Source organism: Girardinichthys multiradiatus, chromosome 13 (assembly GCF_021462225.1).
Source record: "Girardinichthys multiradiatus isolate DD_20200921_A chromosome 13, DD_fGirMul_XY1, whole genome shotgun sequence".
Taxonomy (NCBI): Eukaryota; Metazoa; Chordata; class Actinopteri; order Cyprinodontiformes; family Goodeidae; genus Girardinichthys; species Girardinichthys multiradiatus.
The window spans coordinates 21969722-21983987 of NC_061806.1; the positions used below are offsets into that span (position 1 = coordinate 21969722).

General features: G+C 38.9%; 1 protein-coding gene across 7 annotated transcripts in view; it reads left to right on the forward strand.

Annotated features, from left to right (window-relative positions):
* Positions 1-13489, forward strand: part of elmo1 (engulfment and cell motility 1 (ced-12 homolog, C. elegans)) — a 137847-nt gene extending 124358 nt beyond the window's left edge. For all 7 annotated transcript variants that reach the window (XM_047383640.1, XM_047383644.1, XM_047383643.1 and 4 more), the window contains 6 exons: positions 1411-1574; positions 3321-3433; positions 6726-6833; positions 7917-7999; positions 10586-10663; positions 12406-13489. In XM_047383640.1, the coding sequence (XP_047239596.1) occupies positions 1411-1574; positions 3321-3433; positions 6726-6833; positions 7917-7999; positions 10586-10663; positions 12406-12606 (747 nt within the window). In that variant the 3' untranslated portion in view covers positions 12607-13489. The remainder of the gene's footprint in view (positions 1-1410; positions 1575-3320; positions 3434-6725; positions 6834-7916; positions 8000-10585; positions 10664-12405) is intronic.
* Positions 13490-14266: the final 777 nt, after the last annotated feature.

Genomic DNA, 14266 nt, shown 5'->3' on the forward strand with positions numbered 1-14266 from the left:
CTTGAAAAGCTATGACATCATCTAGGCTTTCCCAAAATGTTTATAGAGATTGTAATGTCTAATTATGTAAACTTCTATACTTAAAGAAAGTAAGAAAAAATGTCTGTCATTTATGTGGCATTGAGCAATTTTGGACCTGACCTAAAAGAGGAAAGCTTTATTCTGATTTAAAGTATAGCACTGAGGGAAACAAAAGGTTGTTCGCCTTTTTATTCGGTGTATGTAAATATCTGGTTTTGACTGTATGTATTAGTTAGGGGTTCGGAGCCGGAAAAATGAAGGAGAGTAATGGAAAAACGAACCTAACTTCTACTCCTGAAACAACGGAGTTGCTGTGAGGAGGAAATGGAGGTTGAACAACAAAGTCAGTCAGGCAGAAGAAAAGAAACAAAGAGAACGAACAACCTTGACTGCTTTATATAAAATATTAGACAATCTGACTACTACAAAACTATAGGGAAACACAGTACCTACTGCACCACAAAGGTTTTGCATTGGAGTGTTTTTGATATTCATTTTTTATTTGTTTTAATGGACATAGATCATTGCTTGGATGTTGTTGTCATAATTCTCACCCACATTGTCCGTGAGAGCAGAAAAAAAAGAAACATTAACAAATGACAAGGACAAATTGACGCACAGCAGATTTTTTATTTAAATGCCATCTGGTATAAGCTGTTTGTGGATATCTCAGTGTTTAACAGTACACTGCATTGTTGGATGGATGTAAGGTAAAAGCTAAATATTTCTCTTTTTCATATTTGTCCACTACGAAGTTCAATTCTGAACCTTCAAATAATAACTTGTGTATACAGATAATGATGCTTATAGTTGTGTTTCAAAGCAAACCTGATAAAGAAACTAGATGCATCTTAAATTCCTGAACAGATGAGCTGGCTCATGCTTTTGGCTGGTGTCGTAGCTAAATGATGATGGGTTTGTGGATCGGGAGCAATCGGTTCAAAAACCATGGGGAGGAAAATAAACTTCAAATTAGAGAGAAAATCACTTCCCCATCCAGTGTCCTGAGATCCAATGATCAAGAAAATCCCAACTTGTGAGAGAACATCTTTTTTATTTCACTGGAGGAGGATTTCTACAAGTTCTTCATAAATATTATACGGGTAGCAGTAAAATTGCTTTAGATTAGCTGTCTGCCGGGTAAGTGTCCTGCTTGAGGGGAGTAATTTCTGGTCAGTTGGTTAGTTCCTTATTTTGTCCCATGGCGGTCTGCAGAAAACTGTCCTCAGTGCATTTTGGGTTTTCATGCTTTGCTGAAATCCAACAGCTAGAATGGAAGTTATTCCCCAGAGACACACGTGTGCCTGCACTTTATCTTCATCCTTCATGTTTTTTGCATCTATGGTGATCTCACCTGGCTCCCCTGCCTTCTTCTTCTCTGTTTTCCAGGTAATGCAGGTGGTGAGAGAGCAGATCATGCGAGCGCTCTCTCTGAAGCCTAATTCCTTGGACCAGTTCAAGAGTCGCCTGCAGAATCTGAGCTACACAGAAATTCTGAAGATACGCCAGTCCGAGAGGATGAATCAGGAAGACTTCCAGTCCCGGCCCATCTTGTGAGTGTGCTGTGTTATCTCATGTGAAAAATTGTCAGTTCCACAACTTTGCCAAAATATTTATAAAATCTGTTGGAAATCGGTTTCTAGTGAAATTTCATTTCATGCAATTTAGAGTAAACAGTGTAGAATTTGAAGATCTGTCTAAAACTGTTGACATTAACGATTACAGTCCATCTTATAATATAACATAATGTCAATGGAATAGTTGTGTTTTTTCCTTTACATTTGTCAACTGACTTAAACCAGGCTGGACCAGCTTAGTCTTTCTTTGATAAATTTCTGCATTCAATTGCAACTGTCTTCAGGCAGTGTTCTTAGTCGGTATTCAAATAATGATCCTCTCAGAGAGCCGGTATATCATTAATCCAGGTTCTGTATCGGAGAACATTGTTCTGTCCTTGTTTTTAATGGAGTGGGTAGCAGTTTTGAGAAATTGTTGCACTGGAAGAACCTGTCTCCTTCAACGGTAATCAATGCTGAGCCTAAGGGCTTATTGAATCACTGTTGGAAGGGGAGAGACCAAATATTGCAGACACCTAATCCCACTAAACACAATGCAGTAAGGGCAGAAGTAGCTGTAGAAAAACGTTCCCTTGAAACAGAATGCACAGAGGAGGGTTTTATCACAATAAAATATGAAAATCAGCTTACGCATTCCATGAGTTATGTCTGTTGATGAATTTCTGTAGAAAAGATGCTTAAGGAAGTCAATGTTTCTACTCTGAACCAGACTGTTACATAACAGCATTACACAAAACCTTCTGGACATAAAAGGCCATGTTTTAAAATGTTATCTCTGCCTTTGAGGCTGAGAAAATCACAGACTGTGCTTGTCTTCAACAGTGTAAGATGCTCTGGCGCTGGAATTGTCCTCAATTCAATGCAGTTTAATCAGAAGCTGTGAATATGAGCCAAACATCACGGATCAAAGATTTTTAGAAACCCCTGTTATCTTTTTTATTCCACTTTGAACAGAGACATCAGAACAAGTTGAGCTGAAGATTTATGGACTTTGAATGAAAGTGGAGGAAGTCTTTCTTGCAGAATATACCAGCTAATTTCTCTGTGAATTTTTATTCAGAAACCAAAAATGTATTTCAACAAAGTTTGGTTTTATTTCTGCAGAGGTTGAAATAGTGCTTCCATGTTATCTGTACAAGGGGATGCATAAACACATGAGAAGATGCAGAACATTATGCTGGACCCCAGTGATCCAGCTCAGGCATTGTTTATCCCCTTTCCTTCAGGCAGAAGGTTGTGCAGCTTCAAAGCCTGTAGATCAAGGCTGAGAAACAGCGTCTTAACTTGGTCTGTGCGGCTCATGAACTCAGGGCCCATAATCTGTCTGTCCTGTCTTTGTTTCGTGTGTGTGTGCATGTGTGTGTGCACGTATGCGTGTGCTCGTGTCTGTGTGTGTAGACATTATTTTGTTTTCTAAACAGCCTTGTTTTTATTGTTTTATTGCTGGTCTCAGAGACAAATTTCATTCCCCCCGTGTCTCAGACATGCTGAATTACAAACTGTGGAACTATTTATGTGTATTTTATGGCTTCTATTCCTTCTTAACAGTCATAATCCAGGAGATTTTGTTCCTCTGATAATTTAGGTAATTAAGGAATAGCTAATTTAATCCTCTTACTTCTGTTCTCCTAACACTTTGCAGATCAGTGCCACTGGTTGGGTGCTTTGAACAGACTGTAGGTAATTCCCACAAATGAGTAATCTCTGTTTGTTATCCTGCAGGGAGCTGAGGGAAAAGATCCAGCCAGAGATCATGGAGCTGATCAAACAGCAGAGGCTCAACCGCTTGTGTGAGGGAACCTGTTTTAGGAAAATAAGCAGTCGCAGGAGGCAAGGTGAGGCATTCAGGACCCACACATGCATTTTAATTCACACCTCCCCATCCACAAGAACTGCTCTCCTGATTTCTTCCTCATATCCTTCCCTTTGATCTTCATCGCAGTCGCCTTAGTCCCTTTTCTTTGCAAAAGCTGCGCACAACACATTTCATCAGCTTTGAACCTCTGGACTGGTGCAAATCTGCATTCAAGATCACTTGCACAAATTCTCTGGCTCTCTCTCAGCCTTTGAAGTCGAGACGCACGGTGGCACACGGTGTCTTTTAAAGCATAAAAAATGCATCCCAAGTCTTCAAAAAGTGCACGCTCGACATCTTTCCTCTCCCATTTGCCCTTCACGACACACCTCTTCAGCATACAAAGACACTCAGAGTTGGTAGAATCCGAAGGAACAGAAAACAAACATCTATAAACATTGAGCTCACTTTTGAACCGAAAACATAAAGGTGAGCACTGTAGTTTAACTCAGGACTCTATTGCTTTAATAGTAGTCTTTCTCTGTGATGAAACGGAAGAATAAACCCCCACAAATCTACACCTCAGCTGAGATCGGAGTGTATAAAAATCATCCTGCCTGACATTTTATATTGTATCTAAAACTTTAACAGCTTTCAAAGGCCCTCCACCTTCTGCTCTCTCAATGGTGCACTTCAAAGAACTTTTTAGGGAGACTCTCTGTATTCCAGCACTTTAAAGCTCCATTAGGATTTGTCTTGACAGGTGTCGTCTGGGTGCCATCAGAGTGGGATTACATAATCAGAAACTTTGAAGGAAAATAAAAGGTGGAAAAGGGGAATCGAGAAAAGAATTTGCCAAGAGACAACCAGCGGCCAGATTAAGAAACCGATTATCTTTGGTTCTTGTGGTGGAACAATATGCAATGTTGGGCTTTTCTGCATTGATATGTTCCTTTTTTTATTATTACCCTGCATAGTTCTCACCATAAAGATCTTGGAAAGCATATTTTAGGTACATGAAGCCATATGCATTAAATTTGACACATAGAGGACGTGTAGAAATAAAGATATATTAGTCCGATCCAAGCAAGCAGGTCAGTGTCTACCTGACGGTTCTGTCATAGAAGCATTAACATAACCCTTTCTAGATACCTCTGATTTTGCTTGTTGAGGTCTTTTAGCTTACTTCCTTCTGTCCGATAGGTTCTATTTAAATGATCTCCTTATTCTAAAGATTTGGCAATGTTGTGGCCTGTGTGTGGCTAGAGAAACTAAAATCTGCCTTCCAAAAAATGTGTTTAATCACAGTTTAGGCTGTAGACCGGCTGTCATCGCTACATCCTACCGTCAAGATGCAGAACCTGCTTATTTTTACATGAGTCAAACTTTACGCCACCTCGATTTTGCAACTCAGAGGTATAACAGCGGCAGGTTATGTTCAACGCCCCCTTGCCACTTTTAAAATCTGCAGCAGCAACACACACTAGCTAGACCAGATAGCCAAGTCCTTTTTTTTTGTTTGCAAGGAAACCCACAAGCCTATATCAAGACCTATCTATGTTTGAACTTAATTCTTAACCTTTAAATTTTGATTTAAGCAAGCCACATTGTACAGTAAGAACATTTCAGATCTTAAAAAATTTAATTACTTCCAACTTGGTTTGACTTCTTCTCTTAGGTCAACATGTATCCTGTTCCTCCAGAACATTGCTGCCCCATTGTCTCTATCAGGGTTCTGTTTTATGTGCTTTGCTTTGGGTCTTTTTTATTTTGCATGTTTGAATCTCCTCTGTCTTCAAATTACTCCTCCCCTTTATCTGTCGCTGTTACTTAGATCTGCCTTCCAACAACATGTCCATATCCATCTTTCTTCTCCTCTCTGAGCCATTGTTCTCATCCCGACTCTGCATGCATGTAAATGGACAATGCTTTTTTTTGGAGACCTTAAGTAAGCTTAATGACAACATATGGTGCTTTAATTTTTTTCGGGTCTCGATATAACTCTTTCATTGATATGTTGATACTTTTCTTCTTTGTTGTTTTAAGCCCCCCACCGCGTCTTGTATCATTATTTAAAATGCTCCATCCTGTTAGGATGTATCACTCACATTAAATATTAATTTACCTTGACTCCATTGCTGAATGATTTCCCCCTCTACACTGCGCTCCCCATTTAAAATTAATATTTCTCTCCAAAAGCTCTGCTTTTAAAGTTTGATGGATAAGTACCGAAGCTCCTTCCTTTTAAGAGCAGTTTGTAGCTGGTAGTCGTACTTTTGTCTCACTGAGGTGTACTTTATCAAAGGTAGCAGATCTTGGCCTGATTCTGTTGATTTTTAGCGTTCTTGGCTGCTTGTTGAGGCAGTCGTTCTGGAAGCCAAAAGGAGACCAGAGTGCAGACACACGCAGGCACACTGATCCATCACCCAGACGGTGAAGCTGAACAGTCGATCCAGTCGCCTCGCTTCACAATAACCAATCAAATCTTTCTATCAATCTGCTCCCTGTGGCTCAGTACCATGCTACACCCAACTAGAACCAGCCAGATTGTTTTCAGCTATTAGTTGAACTGTGCACAATCCAGCCAGAGCATAGTGGTTTGTGTCTGCACGCTGCCAGCTACAGTAAACCTGTTGCCCGCTATGGCAAAAAAAACAAAAAACTAAAAGAACAGCAGACTTGCTGCAGAGTATTGCATCAAGCGGCACCTTGCAGATATCACTATCGAGTACAGGCTTCCATGTTTTGTATTGAACAGACCTGATAAAGTTGTTTTTAAGAACTTTGCATTTATTTGTAAAGTAGATGTGCTGGCAGATTTCCTGTTTCAAAATATGATTTTAGGCTTAAGTTTTCCCATCTGCTTTACATAATCTTATTTTAGAGTTTCATAATGAGGCTCCATATGTTTACAGGTGCTGCTGCTCTGTAAAATGCATTTAGAGCATGATAATGTCATAAAGGTTTAGCTCTTTGTCTGCCTTTAAACAGTCTCAATTAATAAAATGAAAACAACTTTGTCACAGTAAAGAGCCCATGCTTGGATTTAGTTTTTTGACCTTTAGTGAGGAAAAGATCTTTTATTAGGTTGACTTGAGGTTACTGAATATTGCTGTCGAATGGCTGCTAAAGCAATAAAAAATTTCTGTTGTCATGATCCCTCCCTTGCGGAGAGGATCTTCACCCATCTGTGGATTTTCCTCGAAGCTGTCTTTTGGCTCAGATTTGTTTTTTCTATCAGCTAATTTTCTCTCCTCTTGATGACTCATGCTTTTTGCCAGCTGCCGTTTGTTTCATAACTTGTCTAAATCCATCTCTGTTGATTCTTCCAGATAAATTCTGGTACTGCCGGCTGTCTCCAAATCATAAAGTCCTGCACTATGGAGATCTTGAAGAGAGTCCACAGGGAGAGGTCCCCCATGACTCTTTACAGGACAAATGTGAGTATCTATCAAATTAAGTTGTTCAATAATTAAAATGGAGACTTAATCATCAACCTAATGATCAATGACCATCGCTGCAGTAAAACAGGATATCACTAAAAATCTTTGCTGACTACAGAGTTGATATTTTTAGTAAGCTTAGCATCACGAGCTATATTCACAAAATTCCGGAGCATTCTGGAAAAGTCTGGAATTTGATTTAAATATTTCCTGATTAACTATTAAGACAGGTAACAGGTTTCTAAAACTCCTAAACCGGTCATGTGAATTCCTCATTTGAAACTCTGAAACAAACCCATGAGTTGGATCAATGATAATTATATTAACAATTTTAGAACTTGTGAAAGATTAGATTATTTATACATTAAGAGGCTGGAATAAACTAGAAAGTGGACCTTTTGGATTTTTACCGTGATTATATTTCAAGACATGACATTATGCGACTTGCAAATCAAGTTGTTTTATTTTAGAGAATGTTTTCTAGAAACATTTATTTAATACATACTAAATACATATCCACAGTACAGTTAAGCCAAAAACATGTTAATACCCCTGGTCTATTTTAATTTTGAAGAAATCTTTTATTTTGACCAACACATTTTCTTCTGACTGAAGTAGCCCAGCCAGAGTCCAGACTTAAAACTGATCTGAAGAAGGAGCTAAAGATTAGAGGGATGACAAGGAGGTCTTCCAACCTCAAAGACCTGGAGCTCATCACCAAAGATAAATTGTAAGATGTCACTTGAAAGATGCAAGAAGTGGGTCAGCAATTATAAAAGGGTTTGGTTGCCATTATGCCAATGAAGATTTTTGACATTCATATTTTGTCTAAAATAATATCCCTTGTACATTGTCTTATTAACTTTTGGGAGATTTCTGTATAATTTCCAAAACAAAGTTCTTGGTTGAAAGATAATTTTAAGTCTTATTCCTCCATGGGTACAAATAGTTTTGGCCTTACCTGTATGTGCAGATATAATATTCTTGTTTCTTAGCCATGGCTTTACTTGGATTTTAATTACTTGAATAAACCAAACAGAGTTGTGTGTTGTTGTTAACCGTCATCTGGCCTCTCTGCAGTGCCTGTAGCTGATATCAAAGCTGTTATCACTGGCAAAGACTGTCCTCACATGAAGGAAAAAGGAGCCCTCAAGCAAAACAAGGTGTGTTTCAGCGAGTGTGTGTCCACACGTTTGTGTGCGTGTGAACACACACCAGGGCCTGGGTGGGTGTGTATCCAACATAGTTTTGTGTGTGTTTGTGAGAGAGAGAGAGAGAGTGTTGCATAATGTGATGTCGGTTACATAAATTCTGCTTTTGGAAATAACACAATAACTTACATCTCAGTGGCTCTCACAGACAAACACATTCATCAGCAGCATTTTCACGTAAATAAAATGAAATCAATTTATTTTTTTCATTGCTGTTCACATGTAGCAGTAACACGTGACATGCACTCTGGAGCTTTAAATGGGATGAAAGAGCCATCTTGTCTGCATGCATGTACTCATCATGCAGTAATTTACCCCAGCAGACCTTCGCCCCCCACCCACAGAACTCTGATCTGTTAGATCTTGAATAAACAGCCTTGTAGACAAAGAAACTCGCCTCCTCTGGAGCTTTTCCTTCTTTATATCCCTGTCAATTAAGCGCAAGTCTGGGAGAGTGGCATTAGGTGGCCCGGGGGCTTTATAGTAAGCCTGTTTTAGCCTTGTGAGTGAGACCGTAAGCACATCATAATATTTTGTGTTAGACAGCCAGGCAAAGTCACCTCTACAGGCTTTAGAGCAGAGCTGTAAAGACAGAAGAAAAAAGTGTGCTGCATTTCCAAGTTTTATTCCAAATGTTTTCCAAATTTATACAAAATAAAGTAATTTTACTGCATTTCTAAGTTGTTTTTTTCCCTATAGAATGTATTTATTGTCACCAAAAGAAATACTTCTCTGAGTGACAAAAACTGAATAGGAGGTTTAACGGGGTAAAACAGGGAAGCTGGTTGAGTGATGGGAAGGTGACTGGATGTAAAGCACTTGAAACTGGGGTGGAGATTCACACCTAAATTCAATTTAGAATCTGTGGCAGTACCTAAAAAATATTTAAAAAATGATGTCTAGAGATAATCTCCATCCAATCTGTCCCTAACTTTCTCTAATTTAGAAAATAACTGGGCAAAACATTCAGTTTCTAGAAGTACATTGCTGTTTCAGACATACCCAAAAACACCTGAAACATCAACAAAACGTGGTTCTGCAAAGCATTGACCTGGGTGGTTTATTTGCCAAAACCTTTAAAAAATACATATTTTTCCTTCCACCTCACAATTACGCCCTGCTTTGCTTTCTATTGAATAAAATTTATATACACTACATTGAAAATTCTTGTTATAATGTGACTAAATGTGAAAAAGGCCAAGGAGTGTGAAAACCTTTGTAAGACACTGTGTGTAATAATATGACTCAAATAAAGTTTTAGATGTTTTTATGTCTTTCTGACTAAGAGAAAAGAAAATATGATGCACTTTTTCCTGACTAGCCCAGAAGATTTTGTTTCGACTATGCTAGCTGCACAGCTCTATGGGTAGCAAACTGCCTACTATCTCATAGATCCACTATATAACTCTACTACCATGGATTGTTAAGGGCCTATAAAGAGACATGCACATGCAGTAAAACTGTGTTTTTGGTTTTACAGTTCTTAAAAGTTGAGCTGTTGGGCCTAAACCCCTCCGTTAATAAAATATGCCTGCTTGCCATAGTGACCATTCATTGTACTGACCATTTATTCTCTCACTCCAAAAGCAGCATTGAAATAAATGAACTGAAGCTGCATTATTTAATATCTTCTCAGAAAGTGCGCCTGGGCTGCAGCCCCAGACGAAATGTTTAATTAACTGCTGCTTGAATCCAGGCTCAGAGTATACCGGTTTAATTGGCATTGGATTCCTCTGCCGTCCACGCTGCATGGTGTGCTCCTCTGAGTTTTAAATTCCTTGTGGCTTTGAACCTACGCAGAAAGTCAAATGCTACACGATAAACTCATCTGTTTATCAGACATGTCTGTAATGCAGAGAAATCTCTTGCGCCATAAATGTTTTTCTAGGTGGCAGTTGATGTTTTACATTGTTTTGCTTATTCGGGCGTTTTAAAAACAAGCTGTTGATTTGTTCCCGTAGCATTTCAGTCTTATGTGATATATCACAATGGAAAGGTTTTTTTTCTTTTTTTGTATGCCCACTAGACCAACCTTGTTGTGACATGTCGTCCATCATGCATCTGGCATGTTTGTTAATCGTATTCCTTCTGAGAGGTTTCCAGAATTACATGTCAGTAAACACTTTTTTCTCTGCTCAGTGGATGAAGATATAATGGTTTTTAAAGGTTGATTACAGAGGCATTTAGGAGCATACACTTCAGTATATTTACCACAGATCAGACCTTTTCACTTTAATCTATATTTGTTGTTATACCTGAATTCATGTCACATAATTTCCGAGGACCCCCCAAGTCCACCCAGATATTTCACATTAAGTTCTACCTTGCTGGTTTCAAATGAGTCAAAGTAACAGACGGTGATGTGGGGATAAGATGTGACAGGCTTTGCGGTATGACTTTCACCTACTATTTGGTTTTGTCCCCCTCACTACCGCATCCCATCTCTGTCAACAATTCCTATGCTGTTTTTTGCACGCTTTCCCCACCCTTCATCCTCCTCCTCTTCCTCCTCTACATTTTACCCTGTCCTCTCTCCAGGAGGTGTTAGAGCTGGCCTTCTCTGTCCTCTACGAGTCGGATGAATACTTGAACTTCATCGCTCCTGACAAGCATGAGGTAAGTCAGCAGAGGTCGACTCGGTGGTTGTTGACTGTGTCAGACAGAATTAACCCGTTTGAGGACACAGAGAGGCAGGTTTCTAAATATAAATATACAGGGTGTCATATTTAGTGTATATAGTGTGAATGTTGTAACAGGGACATGTGACGCCTAATGCACTGATTTATTTAAATCCTACCTTTCTCCTTCTATTTATTTAAGTAGAGTATAAAAGTAATGTAAAATATTGAAATTTTTAAATCAAAGGCCAGTGCAGTGCTATGAAATATAGCACTCCACTGGTATTTAAACCTTTACAAATTTATTGTGTTTTTGCTTTTTTGTCACAACTTAAATTTTTTATTTCATCAAGGACATTTTAATAGAAAAAGATCACTTGGATAAACACATCCTTCGTAAATAATGAATTTATTTGTTAAGGGAAAGTAGCTGTCCAAGCCAACCTGGCCCTATGTGAAAACGTATTTGCCCCCTGAGTCTAATAACTGGTTTTGCAACCCTTACAGCAACAACTGTCATTAAATATTTGCAGTAACTGGCACTGAGTCTTTCACTTCACTGTGGAGGAATTCTGGTCCACTCTTAAGTCCAGAAATATTTTAAATCAGGCACATTGGAGGGTTTTCTAGTATGAACGACCTGCTTAAGGCCACGCCACAAGATCTGCCTCGGATTTAAGTCCAAACTTTGACGAGGCCGCTTCAAAACCTTCAGGGTTTTTTTTTCTGGTGTGATTTGGATCATTGTCCTGCTGCAAACCCAGGTGTGTGTTTGGTAAGAAGAAGAATCCATGGTTCTATCAGCCATGGCAAGTTGTCTGAGTCCTGCAGAAGCAAAGCAGCCCCAGACAATTGCACTAAAACCACTAAACATGAGTGTATGTATAATTTCCTCCTTTATTTTTGCCTTGATGTAACGGGGGACAAACCTTCGGTGAACAAAGGTTTTTGGGAAGAGGCTTTTGGAAAATGTGAAACAGGACTTGTGCTCTTTCTGGTCAACAGCACCTTGGACCTTCCCCATGGATGCCATGTTTGCACAATCTCTCTTTTTTTTACATGCCTTTCTTGGTTCTTTTGTGACCTATTGGATGAATCATTGATGCCCTCTTGGAGTATTTTGGTAGGGTGGCCACTCGTGGAAAGGTTCACCACTGCTCAGTGTTTTCTCCATTTGTGAATAATTGGCTCTCATTGTGGTTCACTGGAGTCCCACAGCCTTAGAAAATGGCTTTGTAACCCTTTGTAGACTGATAGATGACAATGTCTTGGTTTCTATTGTCTTCTTGAATTTCTTTAGATCAGGGCATGATGTGTTATTTATTTAGATCAGTACGCCTACTTTATATTGTTCCACAGGTTGTTGAATCTACAGGTGATTTAATAAGGGAGCTGTCTAATATTAAAATTTGTTTTAGCAGCCGAAACATTTTAGTGGAACAAAAAAGCAAAAAGAGAAGCAGTCTGTTTGGGATTAGGCTTTTTTACAGCACTGTATGGTATTTGCCTCAATGCAGCATCTGTTTAGCCACAGGAGGCAAGTTTAATTTAAAATAGTGGAAAGATCTGATTGTGTTGTCAAGTCTAAATGGTTCATGTTTTTTCAAAATAAATTAGGAAATAAAAAGTGTGGTGTGTTTTAATGAGTTTTTGAGCCCAGCACTGTTGAACTGAAATACATTTCATATAATGTTACATTAGTTTTAATGTGATGCTTTGCTTCTGCCCTTCTCTTGGCAGTACTGCGTATGGACGGACGGTCTCAATGCTCTCCTGGGAAAGGAGATGAGCAGTGATTACACCAAAACCGACATGGACACCCTACTCTCCATGGAGATGAAGCTTCGCCTACTGGACCTAGAAAACATCCAGATTCCCGAGGCGCCTCCCCCGATTCCCAAAGAACCTAGCAACTATGACTTTGTTTATGACTGTAACTAGGCCTGCACTCCCCCAAAAGCCTGAAACACAGCTCCCCCACCCAACCCAACCCATCTGTATTCACTGGACAACACCCATCCCCTTCTCAAAAACTAGTAGAAGCATAAACAAAAAGTGAGGGATTCTTGATTCTTGTTACAGCTTTGAAAGAGAAAAAATGGAAAATGTTGATGTTAATGTTTTGCACTTCATTGACTTGGGGTTTAGGGGGGGGGTCAGTGTAGAGTCATCAGGATGGAGAAGAGAAGCCAGGGAGCGTTCTTTTGTTTCATCTCCACATCGCCACCATCGCTTTCCTCCTGTGACTGATGTTTCCAAACTTTCTCTGTTCCTTCCTTCCCACCCAAGCACTCCCTGTCTTCTTGCTTCTGTAGACAAACATTTTGAAATTTAATTCTCTTCACGTCTTCTGTCTATAGATTTTTGTTTTGTTCCTTTTTTATTTTTCCTCAGGGTTTTTTTTTTGTGAGGAGGGACAAAGATTGCAGTGATCAGGATAATGATTTTGTAGTTAAAGAGCCTTTGAGATGTAAAGGTTGTTTTTGGTCACCTTGTCAGAAGGTTTTATTTTCTGTCACATTTCCACTTATTTTGTGGCAGCTAAATGGAGGCTGAATTACACCCAATGGACCCATAAGACGTTAAAATACTTTATTTTCTTGGCTCAGTCTCACTTTACACGTACTGAAGACTGTTTAAATAAAGGTGATCCTCAAAATCCAACCACTTTACCACAGAATGTTTTATACACATATTGATTTTATTGCAAAAAGTGATGCTCGTTACTTATTGTACATACATACATACATACATAGTGGCACTGCCGTGAAACAACTGTAGAAGAGCCACCATTGTTAAAAAAACGCACTCTTGTCTCTCCCTAGTGTGAGTCTTTTTTGTTTTAAAGACTGCTGTAAACAACATTCCTAAGCAATATTAGAGCTTTCGTTCTGTTTGTCATTTAAATGATCATCATTTAGTATTCTTAAAAGTGTGGACAGCCTGGTTATAGGTGTTTGGTAAAGGGAATTTGACTTTTTCATTTTGCCACAAAGTGAAGAGTTTATGTATTTTTTTTTTATTTAAAAAAAAAAAAAGAAACATCATTTTTATTCCTAGTATGATTTATATATTTTTGTCCTTCCTATTTAATGCCTTCTTATTTTTTTTTCTTTAGAATTTTTTTTCAAAGCCCCTAAAACTGCTGTTTACATTAAAAAATGGGAAAAGAAATCTGCCTCTTTATTTATTAAGAAGCTTGGCATTGATAAAATACGTTTAACTATTTCAGAGTATCAGAAATCAATCAGTATTACTCTCTTGAGTATAAAAGGGGCTCACAGCCTATTTTGGAGGTTTATCCAATGGTAATTTGAGAGGTAAGGTTTGAGAAATAAGGAAAAACAAAGACTTCAATGTTACCAAGTTGCTTGGACAAGTCAGTTTGTCATCTCAGTGACGGCCTTGCAGAAGAATGAGAATTCCTTACTGGGATCCAGATCTCACTGTGTCACCTATCAGTGAACTGGTCATGCTCAGTCTCTTGACTTTTCTTAACCCAGCACAACTGGTATTCTCTAACTTGAAGGTCTTCCTGTTGCAGGAAGGTAGCGGGTAGCTTATCTGACCCAAGTTGTTGGTTCTTTGCGTGGTTTCCCAC